This window comes from Anopheles merus, chromosome 2R (assembly GCF_017562075.2).
Source record: "Anopheles merus strain MAF chromosome 2R, AmerM5.1, whole genome shotgun sequence".
NCBI classification, from domain to species: domain Eukaryota; kingdom Metazoa; phylum Arthropoda; class Insecta; order Diptera; family Culicidae; genus Anopheles; species Anopheles merus.
Genome location: NC_054082.1, coordinates 30557617 through 30577453, shown reverse-complemented (window position 1 = coordinate 30577453; position 19837 = coordinate 30557617). Strand labels below are relative to the sequence as shown.

At 44.0% G+C, this 19837-nt stretch overlaps 4 protein-coding genes across 4 annotated transcripts; 2 read left to right on the top strand and 2 right to left on the bottom strand.

The window, feature by feature from the left end:
• Window positions 1-4205: 4205 nt before the first annotated feature.
• LOC121587732 lies at window positions 4206-7037 on the top strand. Its single transcript, XM_041904809.1, has 6 exons — window positions 4206-4299; window positions 4518-4821; window positions 4899-5129; window positions 5191-5477; window positions 5553-5700; window positions 5798-7037. Exons 1-6 carry the CDS (start codon window positions 4243-4245, stop codon window positions 5866-5868), a joined length of 1098 nt encoding a protein of 365 aa, XP_041760743.1. The 5' UTR covers window positions 4206-4242; the 3' UTR covers window positions 5869-7037.
• LOC121587736 lies at window positions 5983-7359 on the bottom strand. Its single transcript, XM_041904817.1, has 2 exons — window positions 6995-7359; window positions 5983-6918 (listed from the first exon to the last, which is right to left on the bottom strand). The coding sequence occupies exons 1-2, from the start codon at window positions 7040-7042 to the stop codon at window positions 5983-5985; spliced, it is 984 nt and encodes a 327-aa protein (XP_041760751.1). The 5' UTR covers window positions 7043-7359.
• Window positions 7360-8880: 1521 nt separating this feature from the next.
• LOC121587704 (integrator complex subunit 2) lies at window positions 8881-12811 on the top strand. Its single transcript, XM_041904750.1, has 3 exons — window positions 8881-9257; window positions 9347-12186; window positions 12261-12811. The coding sequence occupies exons 1-3, from the start codon at window positions 8977-8979 to the stop codon at window positions 12587-12589; spliced, it is 3450 nt and encodes a 1149-aa protein (XP_041760684.1). The 5' UTR covers window positions 8881-8976; the 3' UTR covers window positions 12590-12811.
• Window positions 12802-13875, bottom strand: LOC121587745. Its single transcript, XM_041904831.1, has 2 exons — window positions 13463-13875; window positions 12802-13377 (listed from the first exon to the last, which is right to left on the bottom strand). The coding sequence occupies exons 1-2, from the start codon at window positions 13617-13619 to the stop codon at window positions 12833-12835; spliced, it is 702 nt and encodes a 233-aa protein (XP_041760765.1). The 5' UTR covers window positions 13620-13875; the 3' UTR covers window positions 12802-12832.
• Between the last annotated feature and the right edge of the window lie 5962 nt (window positions 13876-19837).

The window sequence follows — 19837 nt, the reverse complement described above, 5'->3', positions numbered from 1 at the left end:
TGTTTGTTCGGTTCCGTTCCGTTTCATCAAATGAAATTTAGAACACAAAGCAAACGTTTATAATAAGAACGTCCACTCGAAGGAATTTAGAGCAAAACGCACAGAGGAGGACTGCTAGGAGAATATGGAGATTGTGCGAAGGGAGTAATCGTCAATAGACCTAACATAACACATAAACAAGTTACCTTTTCGTGCAATATGTAATGCAACTCTATCGTATGATAATGGAATTTACTTCTCTCCCCACACCGTTGTAGTTCCACTCCCCAGAGCATCATCGATAGAAACAGAATCCCTCCTTTTGATGCAATATCTTTATCTTCGACATTGAGCCAGGTGCACGGTGCTGGCGGAAGGACATAGTAACCCTATCTTTCGCTCTCTCATCCTGTTCCCCTTTTCTATCCAAAGTTTTACGCGAACGATGTAACGCACGGATTTTATACAGTTGTACATAGCGCTCATTGTTTACCTTCTATTCGTTCGTCGACACCTGAACTATACGTTTGTAAAAGGGCAATCATCGGCGTGTTGGCCGGAGCATAATGTTTAATTGCCTAAACTGTCCGATTGCGTTCTTTACGAGAGGGAGATGGAATACTTCCAATAATAATCGTAGTATGATCATGTTGTATGAAAACTCTTCTGGAAGATCATTTTGGGATCATCACGGGAGCGAAAGGGGGAGCGTGAACCAATCGTGTGCTTCACGGAATTACCGCCATAAATAGTATCGATCAATGTGTTTAAACAAATTGCAAATGAACCCGTATGTAACCGATAAGTAACTGTAAGCTACAGGACCAGGCCCTGTTGTAACTAAAACAAACCTAAAAAAAACACTCAAACTAGCAGAGATCGTGCCGTTTGGTTTACATTGACGATCGTGCAAATTGATTCGAATTTATCCGCTCTAAAGGGTGGAAGAGTAATAGAAGGGCCGCGTTTGACATGACACCTACATCTGTGAACACAATGTGATAACGAATGAGCAGATACTATTACTAACTATTCCACAATGCAATCGAACAATAATGGAGGATGTCGTCCATTAAACGGGGAATTGAAATAGAGAGGAAAGCAAAATTCATAAGCAAGAAGATTTGAAGCACAGATTAGGAGAAGATGGTAAAAAGACATTGTGTATCCCTTACAAAACCTTCTTGTTCGCCACACCCAGACACATTCACATACGCTTCGCCCGAAGATATGCGTTGTGAACGGAACGAATGGACACTTCCTCAAGCATCATGTACGCGTCCATTCGTCAGGGATGAACTATGATGATCGTCCTTTTATCGATGCTGATCGTTGATGTAATAAAAAAAAAGTATATGCATACACTACCATATAATAATACAACACTTTATTGTGGGTGTTTTTTTTTATATTTATTTCATGTTTTAGTATGTGAATAACACGATCGGTCCCGTGGTACAGGTGGTCAACTCGAACGATTCAATAACAATCCCGTCATTGGTTCAAACCCACAATGGACCGTCTCTCCGTAGTAAGGACTTGCCTATCATTCGGCTGCATGGTAATGAATTAACTCTCGAAAGTCTGTATAAGCCGGCATGTTCGCGTAGGACGTTACGCCAAATAGAAGATTGTTAATAACACGTCGTGCGTGATCGAGCCTTAGTGCTAATCGATCCACAAACCATTTTAATTCGATGCATTGTTTAATATTACGATTTGAGATCATTCTTATTTCCTAATTAGTTAGACGCGTTCATGTCCATACGTGCGAATTGGACTTAATTAGGCTTCCGTGTATAGTTTCCAGCCACTCGCAGGCAAGGCTTTTTCTCACTCAATTCCCACAAAACTCGACTCAGCTTGCGCTGGCTAACGTAACCAACAAGCAAACAAAACCGGAGTGATCAAAATATTGCGTCGCAGTTTTTTCTTTCACCCCAAAAGTCCGCCATTTGCGGTAGCGTATGGTATTTCATTAAGCGGCGAACTGGTTTCCCGTACGGAAAGGAATGTTACGGTTGCACACATTTTTTTTGGTTACTCTGGCAGCGTAAGCGTGAACAGAGGAGACAAAACGGAATTGCAACGTCCCACGGCGGCATGGGTAGTGATCAATTTGGGGTAACGATAAAGCTATTTTTAGCAATGGAAAATTTCACGCTCATGGACGGATGGAGTATGCGCTTGTGCAGCGTCGGCTAAGTGCATTCATTGATAGAGTTGTTATAAAAATATAAATAATTTCGACAGAACGCTATTCCTTGGTGTATCAGCTTCCAATTTAAAGGGGAAATGATTTTCTATTTTATTATTTTTTCAACTGATTGGCAGACATGTGCTAATCGTTGTGTTTCCTTCCATTCCTTTGCATTAAGGGAAAGGCGCAGCGTCCTCAATACGCTTGTTGGTGCATTTATTTTTGCACCTTTTTTCTCCTCTACAAACAGTTGCATGCGCATGCTGAGAATGCAATGCGCTCTCACTTCCCTCGCGCACTTACCTGTGATGGGCACAGACATCCTCCCCTGTGATCTGATCACTTTCCATTCAATCGCATTCCGTTTCATGCAACCCGTTGGACGGATTGCTTCCACTTTGGATTGATTTGCCGTCAGGCGAAATGGATGGGGTTTTCGCACACGTCGGCATCATCCCGACCACGATCAATCATCTGTGCTGTTAGTGCAGGCAGCACCAAAGCGAGAAACCGATCGATCTGTCTTCATCGACGACCCACAAGCACACCAGCACAGACCCTGCAACGGGGGGTTCGTTGGGTTCGTTGTGTGTGCATTCGATCGGTCTTTTGACCTTCCCCGTTTTCAAGTTCAATGCCATTGAAATGAGCCGAGAAGAAGATGGAAAACGGTGTTGGTAATGGCTGGGAGCTGCAAATGGAGTTTTGTTGTCGCATGCATCTGTTCAGAATGTGTGTGTTTGTGTGTGTGTGTTTGCCCCTCATGGAAGGTGCTGGGGAACGACTCTCCAATATTGCTGCTATTTTTCCAGGTGTACCACAAACTAGTTTGCTGACAACCTTCGCCACTGGCAACCGAGCCGGCCCCGATTTTGTCTTATCGCCGCATAAACATATGGGCGTGCGTATTGAATAATGCGATCGCCGTTTTTAAAAAAAAAGGTCAATGGCCGCCTTCGTTTTGTGGGATCGCGCGTTTGTTTACACACGATCGGCTGGAAGATGAAGTTAATCCCGCTGTTCACCACCAAGAGGTATTATTTACTTTTATCTTTGGAAAAATATACATATATTCAAATACCGAATGTTAAGTTTGAGGTTGTGGAGAGCTTCGAGCTTTTGGGAAAGGTTAAAATCGGATGACTGATACTCCTCGCAGAAACTGGTTCGTCAGACTTTTGTGGTTGATTGTATCGCTTACAAGCGGATACCAACCGTTGGCATGTAGAAAAAGGTGAATATTCTTTCATGTGATTTAATGAGATTTTGACGGCTTATACCCCATAAAAATGTTAATAGTTTTATGTGCATCCAGTACGCGATCAGAATGTGTCCCCGTTCCCCGTCTGTGCAAGCATTGAAGTCTCTTTTCCGCTCGCCGATCTCCTCAAACGCCGCGTGAGATGGATTGTTTGTTTTCTCTCACTCGTTTTGTTTAGGTGCCGTATTTCGCTTCCTGCCTTCCCGCTTCAGTCCGTTTCCCCGGGCACCTTGCCACAGAAGAGAAAGTGACAACATTGCCCGGGCAAACCCCGTATCGGACGGGTGATCGTGATGGCGGATGGCGGCCCCTTATAATCGGTGCTCTTCAGTTGATCCGATTCCACCTGAGCACGGCCGACCGCTTCGGTGTGGGAACGGAGAGAAGGAACGCAGTCGCAGGCAGAAACAGAAACAAAACAAGTCCCGGTAGAGTGGGTCGTCTGCGGGGGCAGCATATCGGCCTGTTCTGCTTCCGCCGATTGGCATGGGAGTACGGTCGCACACGAAGGAGGCGCATGGTGCGGGTCGCCCAAGAGAAAGGGTGCGCACACCCCTTTGCCCGGTTGCGCATTCCCGCTCGAGCGTATGTGTGGGGCTGTCGCGTGCGTCTTCTTCGTACGATACGCGAGCGGCAGGGGCCGGGGAATGGGTGGGCTGCGAATCGGTGGAAGGAATCCGCGCACACATTCGCGCATTCGGCCGAAGCTCCCGAGGGTGCGATCGTACGTAACGTGACGTATCGAATTCAGTGCTCTTCCAGCCGCCGTACCGAATTGGTCGACTTACGACGCGGCCGCACAATGAAGTTGGTTTTGTCCTGTGCTATTGGTGCGCTCCTGTGCGCTTCGTTACGAACGGTGAGTTACCGGTGAGGGCGGGAGTGATCATTGCTGCTGGGAGAATATTAGTGTCGAAACGGTGCCACGATAAGTGGATGATTTTTGTATGCAGAAATTGTTGTTGTGCTCAGTTGCTCTTAAGTGATGTGATCACAGCTGAGGACAGTGTTCTTTGAATGTGAATGTGAGTTTATTAATTAACTATTAAATCGTTTGGCAACAAAAAATGTTTCCAGATTTACGCATCGGATGTAACCATATCAGCAGATGACGATGAAAGGTCAGGAGACAGAGGACCACTGCTGGTAGATAACTATATACCCGTGACGATGCAAATACTGCAACACTGTATCGAGATGATTCAGTACGAGCCGACGATGACACCGCCAAATGCTGAAGCTGAAATAAAACCTTCCACAACCACTACCACTACTACTAAACGGCCTTCAACAACGACAACGACTGTTGCTAGTAGTACGCCGTCTAGCTCAACCAGCAAGCCACCCCAGGACAGTCCGTTAAGTACCGCTAAGCCTGCAGGTTTGTAATGGCACCGCGTGAAGAGGTGATTGTTTATCGCACAGCAACGTGAACTCATCTGCTTATGCCTCGTCCAGATGCAACACTGTCGCCCACCAGTCCGCACAGACCGGGCTACTACGGTCCAGCAAAGCCCCCGCCAACGGTTGTGACCACGACGACGGGGAAACCTACCACCACTTCGAGCACCACGACTACTGAGATGCCCAAAGTAAACGAAAGTCCCACCACCGAGACGCTGCTGTGGAGTGATAAACCGTTTGCCGAGTGGTTCTTACAAAGCAAGCGCAAGAAAGTTCAGCCGATCTGTAAGTTAGTTGATTGTATCTGTGTGCATTCTAGTGAATTTGTGTGGGCCCTTCTTTGCAGCTCCTCTGAACGTGCAGCTGTTAGATCCGCTGCCACTGCGGGTACTGCAGGACTTTAACCGCGAGCCGTACGAACCGCTCGCGCTACGCCCGGAAGACAATGCCAACGAGTTCCGGCGCCTGTACGACGACAATTACCGGGGACCGATCTCGCAGCTGGTGCTGGAAAAGGGCACGAAAAAAGGTGGCAAGAAAAGGGTACCACCAACGAAACCGTATCTGCATATGCTTGTGCTGTACGATATGTTGAAGCGTGAAGCGAAGAAAAACATGTACAGCATCTACGAGGTAAGGGGTGTTGGGTGCATTGGCAGGGGAACTTATGCGTTTGTAAATTACCACATTTTCCACTCATTTGCTTAGGGATATTCGGAGGCCATTCTTGGCGAGCTGTCGGTGATGGATTTCCCTAATGCAAAGGAACAGCTCTATTACGCGCTAACGCAGCTGCTAGAGCGCAAGGACATCGAAAAGTCGGACGTTGTTTCGCGCTCGAAACAGATGATTACTGGTGAGTGTGATCATGCGTGAAGCATGTGGTCGAATCGGATCCTAACAAAATTTATTTGAATATCTTCTTCACATTCTGCTTTCTCAACCCGCAACAGACTTGAGCACGCGCAATAGTGCGATAACGATGGCGCTGGAAGTGGTACCGCCGCTGCGGTTTGGATTGTGATTTAGACAAATACTAGCCAACATACAATCGATGTTTTACAAACAACGATACAATTAACAAGTACTGAAATTTACATAATATAACTTACTCGCCCCTAACTGAGAAATACCATATTTAGCTTATGGCGTACGAAAAGAACGACTGAGCCGTTTTAAAGATGCCCCAGGAAAAGCCAGCGAACGATCCGAGCACCTCCAGCAGAAATATACCGACCGTTTCCATATTGCGCCGCGGTTCCGTATCAGCATCAGAGTCTTCCGCAAGCAGCGCTTCGGTATAATCGGCGTACGGGTCCACCACATTGGGTGGTAGCTCGGCAAGCGCACGTTTTTCCCTTGCCGACAAGTCATGGCTGTTCGATGCTATTGTTATCGAACGAGTACTGCGCGAGTTGCCTTCTCGACGTGTGTTTGCTGCTAGAATTAAGAGTCCCGTAATGGACGACAGTGCCTTCGCTACTCGTCGTCGCAGAACCTTCCGTCGTGCCTGAAACTGTCCCAGAAGCGTGCTTCCGTTAGCACCGCGATCGAACAAAGCAGGGTCACTGTCGTGCTGCAGTGGCTCAAGATCCGAATCGAGCTCATCGGAGTCATCATTGTCGGTGGTGGCGTTCAATGGATGTTCTGGCACCGATGCTATCTGGGAGTCGTCGTTCGTCGAGACCTGTTTCACTTTGTCCAGCTCTTCGGCGCCATTCTTGGGCACGAGGGTTTGAAACACCAGTGTGATGCGTTCCTGTGCTGGTTTGATTATGTCGTCGATGATGCGCACCAAAAGATCGGTTCTGTTCCATCGTTGCCACAGCGTAGTGGTGGTTGCTGGCGTGGTCGTTTGCTCGTTGGCGAACGTTATCGGTGACTCCTCCTCTGGACTTTGCTGAGTGTTGTTCGCTTTTGTGTCGATCAATTGCAGTTTATCTGCCTTCTTGTCCATTTTCATCATCATTCGAAAGTCCGTTATGTGCGACTGTGGGTCGTCGGGCGTCGAGGACGAAGCTATCGCACGTGCCAGAAGATCGCCAAGGAATGGTTTGCTCACGACAAGCGAGAACTGCGAGAATGCATGAACGATGGGTAGAATGTATGAACGCATCTAACAATCGGGACATCAAACCCACTTAACGTACCATTGATAAAACAGTTATCACTGTTATGCAGATGCATCCTGAAGGCATGGCTAAATGGATTATACGCACTTTCTACTCTGCTAACACCGTTTCTAGCTGACTGACACTGCACATTTGATCGCTCCGGAGCGATCCACAAATCCTCACACCACTATCGAAAGCAGCTCAAGCACAAACTGAAGCAGAGTCGTATGACGGGGTGTCTACTTGCGGGTATGTTGCAGTCGGTTTGGTTCGATTTTGGGGAGTGCCTCCCACCACACGCACTTTCGGCTGTTTTATATGCACGCATCGCGGTGACAATGGTACGTGACGTGGTAGTAGTTATTGGTGATGTTTACCACGTTCAATGTTAAGGTAGCGGGCGGTTTTAAACTCGTCACGGTTTCGTCTGGGAAAGACTGGTACAAAACCTTGCCACTTGCATTTTGGATGCGACATACCGGCACAAGGTAATGGTGGCGATAATCGTGCTCCGCGAAACGGCGTACGTTATCCATCGATGCTCACTGGAAATAGTTGAGCGATAGGTGGATCATTCTTGTAAACGGTGACGGGCGCATGTTCTCGCTGTCCCAAATTCGGGTGGGGGATCGCAAGCAAAACAAAATTCCCCAAAGCAATGGCATTGTGAAAGAATGTTCATTAATTGTTGATAATCTTGCGTTGTGTGTATTCTTTATTTATGCCGAGCCTTCCGGTGCTGTCGGGATCATATTCCATTAATAATAGAGCAAAGAAACAGTTCAGTTCGAGAATGCGCCATACGGCCGGCTCCGATGGACGCGACGATTGCAACGAATCCAACTGCCAACTGCCAACTAGCGGCTCCGAACGGCCTTCGACAGTTCCGAACAGATCCGACGTCTTCAACGACTTTACGCATGCAGATTTGCTCCTACCTTCTGGAGCTACTCCCAGTTTTGGTAGAGTCTTTCGGAAGCTATTCCGGTTTTTCAGGAACAACAATCATTGGTCTATTGTTTAGCTCTTTCTCATTATTTATGTTTATTTTGGCGACATATTTTCAACCGGAAACAAGATAGGCCGGTCCTGTAGTATAGTCCTCAACTCACTCGTCTTAAGAATATGCCGGTAATGGGTTATAGTCCCCAGACCGTGTTCCCCATACGTAGGACTGACTATCTTGCTATAGGTAATCAATCAGTCACTGATACCCATGGCCAGGAGGTACAGGCTGGCATTGGCCAAATACGGTAGTTGCGCCAAAATAAGAAGAAGAAAGAAGAATAATAAGAAGAAGACAAAGAAGAAGAAGAAGGTGAGAAAGAAGAAGAAAGAAAGAATAATAATAATAACAATAATAATAATAGTAATAATAATAATAATAATAATAATAATAATAATAATAATAATAATAGTAGTAGTAGTAGTAGTAGTAGTAGTAGTAGTAATAATAATAATAATAATAATAATAATAATAATAATAATAATAATAATAATAATAATAATAATAATAATAATAATAATAATAATAATAATAATAATAATAATAATAATAATAATAATAATAATAACAAGAAGAATAAGAAGAAGAGAAGAAAAAGGAAAATTAATAACGACACAACGATCCAATGGGAATCGGACCATGTCGGGTCTTCTAAGAGACTGTGTGTTTATCGCCATTCACACAAGTTTTACCTGGTTTTTGTTTCAATGTTTCGTGTGCTATGTTTTTATCACCTTTATCAACTGTAATTTCATACAAAAAATACATCTCGCGCGTGAAACCGACAATTTGAATGACATTTAAAAACCAAATGAATATTTGACCAATTCTTGCACGCACATTACCCGTTGTGCACACTATTTGACATCGGGGAACGCGTTTGTCAAACGAACGCGTCAACGTTGCTATTATTATTGTTGTTTTCAGCTCACTGCTACATTGCGCGGATACTTGGCTAGTCCTGCGGAAAAGGGACGTTCCTAAAAAAACGTCCCAAACCCCCGTAACAAGGATGAATTTCGCTCCGGTAACGTCGAAAGCGTTTAGCGCTATGCAAAACCTAGACATAGCCCAGCTGGCTACCTGCAGTCAGCAGGAAATACGACCACTGCTACCGTGCCTGGTGCGTATGAGCTTGTTGTCGCCGCTGGACAACACCAAGGGATGGGCCGAAGCACGAAAACAAATTCTCTCGCTGCTGGTCGGCATCGAGGTGGTGAACAACATCGTGTCCCTGTTGCAAGTCAATTACCACGAGCTGGAAATCGATGTAAAAAAGGAGCAACAGATTAGGTACGTTTTTCGGTGTGATTATCGCGCAAGCGGTTGGCGACGCGGTGTCGGCGTGTAATGCGTGAGTTTAATAACATTCCCGTTTTTAGGCAAAAGATCGGATACACAACACAGGACTCGGCACAGTTCCACAGCCTTCCGAATGGCATCGTGATGGGGTTTGAGCGAGCCGACGGCACGAACAAGGTTCGCGTGGTTTTGTCGGAACTGTTTTACCTGCAGGCGCAAATCAACGAGCTGGCCACGCAAGCATCGCTGCAGAAATCGTCCTCGAACGAGCTCACCATACGCCCGTCAGAGCTTTTCGACAATGAAATCTATCTGGAGGAAATAGCCGACATCATTTGCATTGCGCTGGCGGAGCTTCCATCCCTGCTTAACCTGCAGGAGGTGGTGGAAACGCTGCTGTATGTGCGCAACGGGTCCAAGATCGTGTGCTGGATCGTAGCTAACATGCCGGACTGCTTTCGTGAAGTGGTAACCGCACTGATAACGAACAGCGATGAAGACACTACCGATGGTCGCGTGAAACTTGCGGCACTGTACGAGCTGAGCGAGATGAACCCCAGCCAAGCGCTGTCGATGCGCACGATCTGCGTGGAAACGGTAAAGATGCCCTCGCTTATGATCAAGCTGAGTCTGCAGGATCCCCAGAATCTGGTAGCGTTCGTGTCCGGGTTGCTGCTCGGCAACGATCAGAACATCCGCTCCAGCTTTGCGCTCTACATACGCACGAGCCAAAAGCGCAAAGGCGACGTGCTGCATCAGCTGCGGGAGGAGTTGTTGAAGCAGCTGATGAACATCAACATGCAGTCGGTCAATGGGTCGCTGCCGGAAGAGCTGGTGGTGCAGGCGGCTGCCATCGTACGTCTGTACTGCGCACTGCGCGGCATATCGGGGATCAAGTTTTTCGACGAAGAAATACAGCTGCTAATGCAGCTGATCACCTCCAAGCCACCGCCAACGCCGGCCGGCATTCGGTTTGTGTCGTTGGGGCTCTGCATGTTCATTGCCTGCCCGTCGCTCATCACGCATCAATCGCACGAGGCCAAGATGATCGAATGGATACAGTGGTTGATCAAAGAGGAAGCGTACTTTGAGAGTGTGAGTGAAGTGTCGGCATCGTTTGGGGAAATGCTCCTCCTGATGGCCATCCACTTCCATGGCAACCAGCTGGCACACATCTGCGAGCTAGCATGCTCTACGCTGGGAATGAAATTTTCCCTTCGCCCCAACACGATCACGCGCATGAAGCTGATCTTTACGCAGGAAATCTTTACCGAACAGGTGGTGGCAGCTCATGCTGTGAAGGTACCGGTAACGCTGAACCTGAACGCATCCATACCGGGCTATCTGCCGGTGCATTGCATCCATCAGTTGCTGAAATCGCGAGCCTTCTCCAAGCACAAGGTACCAATTAAGAGCTGGATATACAGACAGATCTGCAACTCGGTCACTCCGATGCACCCGGTGCTGCCGGCGCTGATCGAGGTGTACGTTAGCTCCATCATATTGCCAAACCAAAAGGGACTGCAGGAGCAGCACACGCACAAGGCGCTTTCCGAGCAGGAGATCGCGCAAGTGTTCCAGAATGCTGCCGGGCTGTGGAACAAGGAACAGCAGAGCAAGCTCAAAGCGGCCGGCCAGACGGGGGCGGATCGGCCGACCAAAGAGCACGTCCATCAGCAACCGATGGAGGTAGATGATTCTGGGAATCGACAACCAAATCTTACGCCTCAGCTGCTGCTGCTTTACTATCTACTACTCTACGAGGATGTTCGGTTAAGCAGCATGCCGCAAATCATCACCAGTGGCCGGCAGGTGAAGAGCTATAGTAACGAGTTCATGTCCGAGCTGCCGATAAAGTATCTGCTGCAACAGGCGCAGAAAAATCAGCACGAGTACAGTGCCCTGTTCAGTCCGCTGTTGCGGCTGCTGGTGACGCACTTTCCCCATCTGTCGCTGGTGGATGATTGGATCGACGAAGAGACGATTGCGTTCAGCGATAGCTCCATCGGTCGAAGCATCAGCGAGCATACGATCGTGGAAGCGTTTGAAGAGATCGAGCTGAATCCGGCACGCGTGATCAAGTTGCTGCGCAGGATGATGCGTAAATCGCCCACGGACCTGTGGCCGCTGGCACCTACCTTCATACGGTACTTCAAACATACGCTCAATCCGACCGTGCCATCGCTCCTGCAGGAGCTGTATCGGCAGGTCTGGATGCGCTTGAACACCATCTTCCCTCGGCGGCTTTGGGTCATGTCGATCAACGCACTAATGCCGGCGGATAATGTGACGAAAAATTTCACACTCACCCAGGAAAAGATCCTGTACGATCCGCTCCAGGTGCTGCGCTGTGATAAACGTGTCTTCCGCTGCTCCAGCGCCCTTACCGTGGTGTTGCGCATTCTGCAAGCGATACTGGCGGCATCGAGAAGTCAGCTGTCGCGCCACATGCTTGACAAACCTCTGATCGACATCGGGAATCAGGTGAAAACGGACAACGATCGTGAAGAGCTCAAGTTGGCGCTGCTTGCCACGCAGGAAAGCATTGCGGTGCAGATCATACTGGAGGCGTGTCTCGAGAATGAAACCGACTGCTCGGAACCGGGCCGGCTGTGGGCGCTTCGGGAGGTTCGCGGTGTGATTTGCTCGTTCATCCATCAGATGTTCATCGCGGAACCGTCACTAGCGAAGCTGGTCCACTTTCAAGGCTATCCACGTGAGCTGCTGGCGATGACGGTGCGAGGCATTCCGTCGATGCACATCTGTCTCGATTTCATACCGGAGCTGCTAAGCATGGCTGAGATGGAGAAGCAAATATTCGCGATCGACCTTGCGTCTCACCTTTCCCTGCAGTACGCGCTGCCGAAATCGTTGAGCATAGCGAAGCTCTGCATCAACACGCTCACGACGTTACTGGGCGGTAAGTTTTGAGGCCTTTTTGTCTTCCCATAATTTGTTTATTTAAAAAAAATATATATAAATATCCCTTTGCAGTACTCTCCGGCGACACGCGTATCGAAATGTTCCGTGCGGTGCTACCCTGCATCGTGCGATTTGCCGAAGCGTTTCCACCCTTGCTGGATGAGTGTATACTGTACCTGCTGCAACTCGGACGAATAGTACAATCGCAAACCGCGCTCGGCCGTTCAACATCACTGCCATCGCTGTTCGTTGGACAGGAATGCAAGCGGCGATCGCAGAGCGGACAACTGCAGCACGCCGAAAGTTTGGTCGATGAGGTGCGGGAAACGTTCGTCAAACTGCTCGATGCGGCCGTACTGAGCCCGAAGATCTATTCACATTCAGAGACGTCCGGGAGTTAGAAGATGTAGGTGATCGCCATGATAACTTTTCCCAAGTTGTAGATTGCTGTAAGATAGAAAAGAGCTGCAACGATACGCTCCGGGCGATTGATGCTAGTGTTCGGATTGATTCTACGCCGGCAGCAGTGGCTACCACTAGAGACGAGAGCAACTAACTCACGGAACTACTTGTAACGATAGTGTACCAGAACAAAGTATAAACTAACTTGGCCTTGATTTTAATCACGTTTTAATGGTTTCGTGTTATGCACGCTTTTTGAACTTTTTAATTTTACTTTCGTGCCACATGTTGGCATTGCGGGCTTTAGTAAACTCGTTCGCAAACGGGTCCGACTTCTCCACGATGGTGCCATTCTGTTTCTGCTTGTACTTAAACTCGATCGATCGCTTCCGTGGACCCTTCCATTGCTGCACTTGGCTTGGAAACGTGCCCGGATCGCAAACAGAGGCAGCGATTTTATCGGCCATGGGTAGTTTCGCTTCCTTCTCGACCGCTCTACGTACTATTGGCACTTTCTTCAGCTTCACCTCGGCCGGGCAAGTGGGATCCAAATTGATGTCGATAATTTCATCACACCCTGGTAAAAGACGTACTCCGACCTCTTCGGTTGATCCGTTAGTCACTAATGACTGCGGAGTGCGTTCGGTTTCATCAAACTCTATGACGGTGCTGATAAATCTGGACAACTTGTCGGCCGTATATTTCTGCACGGCGGCCGGTACGTTTAGCTCGCTGTGGAAGACGGATTCCTCCTCGGGCAGAAACCGGTTGGACTTGGGCACAGATACTGTAACGCAAGCAATGATTAATGTTATAATGTTTCTTTGGTTTCGATTACAGAGCTCCTTCTACGTAAGCTTCCTTTTACTCACCGGCTGGGACAGGCGAAGATTTAACCTCTTTATTCGGTTTCTTAGTCTCTTCTTTTTTGGCTGTTGGTTTGTATAGATTGTCGTTCAGAAATGAGGTATCTACTGCTGACAATAATTGGGCATTTGTTTCATCGTCGCTACTATCCGAATCGGACATCGTTGGGCAGGAACAGTTGCGGACTTCTTCTTCTTCTTCTTTTGTGGAGCAGGATATAGTCTTCTATGTTTTATAAAGCCTATGCTTAATAAAGCCACATTCAAAGACGTACCGCTCTTAGGTTTTCGACTGCCTTAGTCATATACCTCTCCAATGTTGGTACCGTTGTATTTGTGTTGTTTACTTGCTGATGGTTTTGACATTTCTATGTTGTGTTTATGGTTTGTCTTTCAAAGTTCATATGATCATGTTGTCTATGTTTTTGTGTGCTGTTCAAATTTGCAGTTATTTTTTTTTTTTTCATTATAGGGAGATTTTTGTGTCTTGTATGAATCTAATTATTTCTTTTATTATTTTTCCATCATTATTTTTCCAGTGTTTGCTAAATAGATCTTCTCGGATGTTGGGGTATTTCTGTCTTTCATTGTTGTATTTTGTACAGTGAAATATTTGATGTTTGCCCGTTTCCTGTACTTGGCAAACATCGCATATATCATTTTCTTCAATTTTAAGTATTTTTAGCCAGTATTTTGAGAAGTCATGTCCTGTTAGTATCCGATTCATAGTCTTTATTTCATTTCCCAAGCGCCACAGATTAAGCTTAAACGACTGGAAAATTTAATATCCATATAAAAAAATGAAAGCTCCACAGCTTCATTGGTTTGATCAATAGATGGCGTATTACAACTCATCATTATATTGCTATCCTGTTCTTGCAATGTGTTTCGACAAGTTTCATCTTATCATGACCTATATAGCCTTATAACTTTCTGAGCAAAAATCTATGTGAATGGTCGTGTGGTCAGATACGTGGGTATCAACACCAACGACCATAACTCAATTCTCACTTGCTTCAGTACTGGTGGTTTCCGTTGGAGTTTAGTAATTAAACAATTGTATCGCCGTTCTAGTTCTAGCGATGCATAACTTCAATGCGAAACCATACAACAGTACAGAGGAAATGAGAAAGCTCTCCTCCAAGCGATGAAGCTCAACTGGTTGGGGTACACTGGTGGACATAAAAATAGGAACTTTTTTCTGTGACCGAAAGACATAGTTCTTGTCAGAAATATTTGGTAGCCCTGAAAAGGACTGTTTAAGTGGTTGTTGGGAGGAGGTGTTGCGGTGTTCCACAGAGCGAAAACACATTCTAACGGTCAATGTGATGACCGTTATTCGCTATCACTTCCTGACAGCGTTTGGCCATATCTTCGATGAGCTTACGGCATTCGCTTTCGGGTATGTTTTCCCACATAACCTCGCAGCGTGTCCATAGATCATCGGCTGAACGTGCAGGCTGGTTCTTAAGCTGACGCTTGAGAGTTGACCACAGATTTTCAATTGGGTTTAGGTCAGGACTCAACGCAGGCCACGGTAGAACTTGCACATCCTGGTTTGCCAAATAACATTTAACTGTTCGCGATGTGTGCTTAGAGTCGTTATCATGCTGAAAGATGTAATGCTCTTCGTCTCCGAATTTTTGTCGGGCGTATGGCAACATCTTACGACTAAGTATTTTTCTATACCCTTCCGAGTTCAGTGTCCCGTTGATACGGAACAAAGGACCCGGGCCGTGCCAGGAGAAGCAACCCCACACCATTACGTGGCCGCCTCCGTGACTTCGGGTTTTTATCGTATTTTTCGGATGATACGCCTGATTAGGAAGGCGCCAGACGTATTTAATGCCGTCCGAACCATCCAGATTGATTCTGGACTCATCCGAAAAAATGATTTTACTCCACCAAAAGATGGATGCAGCTAAATGTTCTTCGGCAAACCGAATGCGCGCTTCTACGTGGTGCGGCAGCAGCTTACGAACCTTCCGCGGTCTCCGGGCACAGAACCCAGCGGCGTGTAAACGGCGAGACACCGTTTTCGCCGAAACTTGCAAACCAAGCTCCTGCTTGATTTGAGCGCAAGTTTTGAAAGGATCCGCCTTGATTATCTCAACAATCTGCGCGTCAACGTCGGCCGTTGTTTTTCGCGGACGACCTGTCGATTTACCCGTAGCCTCGCTACGAATGGCGTTGTCCACAAACGTCCGTGAACGGCCGAACGCCTTACAGATTGTCTTGATTGGCACGTTCTCACGATAAAGCCCCTGAATGTGTTTTCGCTCCTCTGGTGTGCAGTGCTTTCCGCGACCCATGATGATTTTGTGGAATTTTTCAACAGCAACCTTTCACCTTGACTACTGATGGAAGAATGAAGCTCAACACGATTTGGCTCTCCTTTTATACTGCCGCAAAACGCTGCCGGCACTCAAAACTCAGATAAGTAGCGCACCAAAAATGAGAGTATAAAAGGCATAATTCGACTATTGCAAATTCAGTACGCCTCGAACTGTTGGCGATGACACACCTAGTGCACGCAAAAAAAAAAAACACACAATTTTTTTTTCCTATTTTTATGTCCACCAGTGTATCCCACCAACAGAGAGCGCCACCAGCTTTTTTGCTATTTTTAGAATGAAAGAGTCGTTTGCCGTCTGCTAAACGAAGTCTTTCTATATTCCGTTTAGGTAGAGAACTTGAGTCGTTTAGAAGCCGTTTAGTGGTCGTTTAGTGGATTTGTGGCACTTGGGTTGCATTTATATTTATCGTTTTATGCCAGTTATCTCTTTTGAATTCTTTCTGGTATTCTGCGAATTTTTTCCCTTTATGTTGTATTTCCGTTGTGTACCATTCCTGCGTTTCCAAAATCATTCTTTGTTGAAACATAAGTTTGATGTCACTTTTTCTTAATTTGTTTTCCATAATGTTGTCTGTCGTTACTCCCTTTTTTGCTAAGTCATCCGCCTTTTCATTACCTTCGATATCAATATGTCCCGGTAACCATCTGATTTGAGCATTTATTTTTAAACTGTTTTTAATAATATTGTATGTACTTTCCTCTATGTTGTTGTTATCTTGTTCCCTTTTTATGATGCTGCAAGCCGCTTTACTATCCGTATATAGTATAGGATTTATTATGTTGTTTTCCACTGCTATTTGTAATGCCTTGTCTATTGCAGTCAGTTCTACTGAGGTAATGGGTGTGTTGTTTTTTAATTTATATTTGTAGCTCCAGTACATATTTTTGTTGTTGTGTGGCTTGATGTATATACCTATACCACAACCATCATCTGTTCTGCTTCCATCCGTGTAAATAATTGTGTTTGTTTTTTTTAAAAACTCTATTTCTTGTTGGTAATATCTTTTGAGGATTTGTTTGTTTGTATGTTGATTTTTCGTTATATTATCCGGGGTATTGTATATTATCTTTACTCTTTTAGTGTTATCATTTATTACTATATTATCCATTTTGTTTATGATGTTTTTGTTTTCTTCATACAATTTTTCGTAATATGTTTTGTACTTGTTATTGTTGTTTCTGGTGTTGTGATTTTGGTTTGTGTCCCATAGTAGATTTCTGTGAATTTTTGAATGTGCAATCTCTTTTGCTTGCTCATTGCTCGCGAGGTACTTTGCTCTTATGCCTAAAGGAATTTCTGCCGCTATGGCCATTAGTGAGGGTATAGGAGTTGTTTTGGTACATCCTGTAACTTTTCTTAGAGATTGATTTTGTATTGTATCTAACTGTTTCAGTAGTTCTTTTTTTGCATTTCTTATTGATGCTGTTCCTATTTCTAAATTGCTTCTAATAAAACTTCTGTGAATTTGTATTGTTTTGTTAGGATTTAATTTATTGCGGTAATTACAAATTCTTTTTATTGTCATTAGTCTTTTTTGTGTTTTTGTTTTCATTGCATCTATTTGTTTTTTGAATGTTAGTTTATTATCTAACCATAATCCTAAGTATTTGTAGTTATTAACTTTCTCTATTGATTTTCCTTTTATCCTTATTTTTACATTATTATTTTTCGTATCAAAAATCATGAATTTAGTTTTTTCTGTGTTAATTTCTAGTTTTAATTCATCCGTTATGTCTGAAAACTGTTTCATGATCTCCTGCATTTTTGTTTGTAGTATGTGATGACTATGACTTTGTGTAATAATTGCAAAATCATCCGCATATTGAATTATTTGTATTCCCAACCTATTTATTTTGTCATGTATGTCTTTAGTATATATGTTAAATAGGCTTGGCGATAGCACATCTCCTTGAGGAAGTCCGTCTGATATTAGTTTATTAATTATTGTATCTTCTGTGTTTAATTCTATAGTTCTGTTGTTCAAAAAAGCTCCTATCCATCTAATAATTTCTTTTGGTGTTTGATATTTTTCTAATTTAGAGATAAGTATATCTGTCCTTACTTTATCATATGCATTCGTTAGGTCTAAGAAAATTATCCCTGTTGCTTTTCCATCTCTTTTATTTTGTCCTATTCGATTCGTTATGTAATTTGTGCAATTGTTTATAGACCTGTTTTTGATAAATCCGAATGTTGTTCCTGGAATTACTTTATTAATATTCCAATACCTGTTCATTTCTTCCAACACTGCACTATTGGCCATTTTGATAATAGCTGGTATAAGAGCAATACCTCTATAATTCAGTGGATCGTTTTTATCTAGGTTTGCTTTTGGGAATGTTATTATTTTCATTTTTTTGTAATGTTTTTTTATAATTCCTTTGTGCCACATTTCATTTATTTCATTAACCATTACAAGTCTTGTTTTTTCATTTATTTTCTTTAGTATTTCATATGATACACCATCGTGACCTGGTGCTGTATTTTTTTTCTTTTTTAATAAGCGATTCCATTTATGTATATCTATGATATCTTTGTTAGGTTTAAAGTTTCTATAAGGCTTCTTGTTTCCTTTTTTATTTTTAAAAAAATGTTTGTCTAAGAAAATTTTTGCTGCTTTCCTGTCAGTTTCTATTATGTTTCCTGCTTTTGTTTTACTCTTGAATTTCCCTTCCATTTTTTGTAAGAATTCATATAGTTTTATTGGATCTCTGTTGAAATCTACTTTCTCTAGTTTGTCCTCAAATTTTTTATTTTATTAAGTCTTTTTTTCGTTCTAAATTCAGCTATTCCTTTATTCATGTTAATTTTATTTTCCGTGCTTTTGTCATTGTTGAAAATTTTTCTAAGTTCATTTTTGTTTTTCCATGCTTTTTCTGTTTCTATATTCCAGTATATTTTTGGTTTTTTTTTTCGATGTTATTTTGTTAGATTTAATTAATTTTTGAATTTGTTTTGCTACCTGATATGCTGTTGTGGTTTCTTTTACCTCTATTGCTTCTATTTCTTTGAACAATTTTGGTTTATTTGTGTATGTTACTGTGTGTTCCTGTATTATTTCATTTATTTTTGTTATTATGGTTTTGTGATTTGTTGCACCCATATGATGTTCTGTAACTGTTCTTTGGCACTTATCTATTATATCTTCTGATATGATAGTAAGGTCAACAGCTGTTTCTCTTTTGTTTCTATCGGTGGGTATTAGTGTTTTTTCCTTGTTGTGTAATAAGCATAAATTTGAGTCATTTAATTCATCTAATAAAAAGTTCCCTTTACTGTCATTTGTTGGGTTCCCCCATATTTTGTGATGACAGTTCAAATCTCCTGTTATTATATGTTTTTGATTCCCTGATCTGTTGTGTAGTAACTTCCCAAGCGCCACAGATTAAGCTTAAACGACTGGAAAATTGAATATCCATAGAAAAAAAATGAAAGCTCCACAGCTTCATTGGTTTCATCAATAGATGGCGTATTACAACTCATCATTATATTGCTATCCTTTTCTTGCAATGTGTTTCGACAAGTTGCATTTTATTATGACCTATATAGCCTTCTAACTTTCTGAGCAAAAATCTATATAAATGGTCGTGTGGTTAGATACGTGGGTATCAACACCAATGACCATTGCTCAAATCTCACTTGCTTCAGTGCTGGTGGTTTCCGTTGGAGTTTAGTATTTAAACAATCGTATCGCCGTTCTAGTTCTAGCGATGCATAACTTCAATGCGAAACCATACAACAGTACAGAGGAAATGAGAAAGCTCTCCTCCAAGCGATGAAGCTCAACTGGTTGGGGTATCCCACCAACAGATAGCGCCACCAGCTTTTTTGCTATTTTTAGAATGAATGAGTCGTTTGGCGTCTGCTAAACGAAGTCTTTCTATATTCCGTTTAGGTAGAGAACTTGAGTCGTTTAGAAGCCGTTTAGTGGTCGTTTAGTGGATTTGTGGCACTTGGGTTACTAACATTTTCTCTAAATCTATTAATTTTTAATTGAGGTGACATGTATACACTTACTATATTA

Excerpts from the sequence above, each read along its gene's own strand:
- LOC121587732 (XM_041904809.1), top strand. The coding sequence starts at position 4,243 with ATGAAGTTGGTTTTGTCCTGTGCTATTGGTGCGCTCCTGTGCGCTTCG. Across the intron at positions 5,130-5,190 it reads CAAGAAAGTTCAGCCGATCT|CTCCTCTGAACGTGCAGCTG; the intron begins GTAAGTTAGTTG and ends CCTTCTTTGCAG. Across the intron at positions 5,701-5,797 it reads CTCGAAACAGATGATTACTG|ACTTGAGCACGCGCAATAGT; the intron begins GTGAGTGTGATC and ends AACCCGCAACAG.
- LOC121587736 (XM_041904817.1), bottom strand. The coding sequence starts at position 7,042 with ATGCCTTCAGGATGCATCTGCATAACAGTGATAACTGTTTTATCAATG. Across the intron at positions 6,919-6,994 it reads TGATAACTGTTTTATCAATG|TTCTCGCTTGTCGTGAGCAA; the intron begins GTACGTTAAGTG and ends GCATTCTCGCAG.
- LOC121587704 (XM_041904750.1), top strand. The coding sequence starts at position 8,977 with ATGAATTTCGCTCCGGTAACGTCGAAAGCGTTTAGCGCTATGCAAAAC. Across the intron at positions 9,258-9,346 it reads AAAAAGGAGCAACAGATTAG|GCAAAAGATCGGATACACAA; the intron begins GTACGTTTTTCG and ends TCCCGTTTTTAG. Across the intron at positions 12,187-12,260 it reads GCTCACGACGTTACTGGGCG|TACTCTCCGGCGACACGCGT; the intron begins GTAAGTTTTGAG and ends ATCCCTTTGCAG.
- LOC121587745 (XM_041904831.1), bottom strand. The coding sequence starts at position 13,619 with ATGTCCGATTCGGATAGTAGCGACGATGAAACAAATGCCCAATTATTG. Across the intron at positions 13,378-13,462 it reads ATCTTCGCCTGTCCCAGCCG|TATCTGTGCCCAAGTCCAAC; the intron begins GTGAGTAAAAGG and ends CTTGCGTTACAG.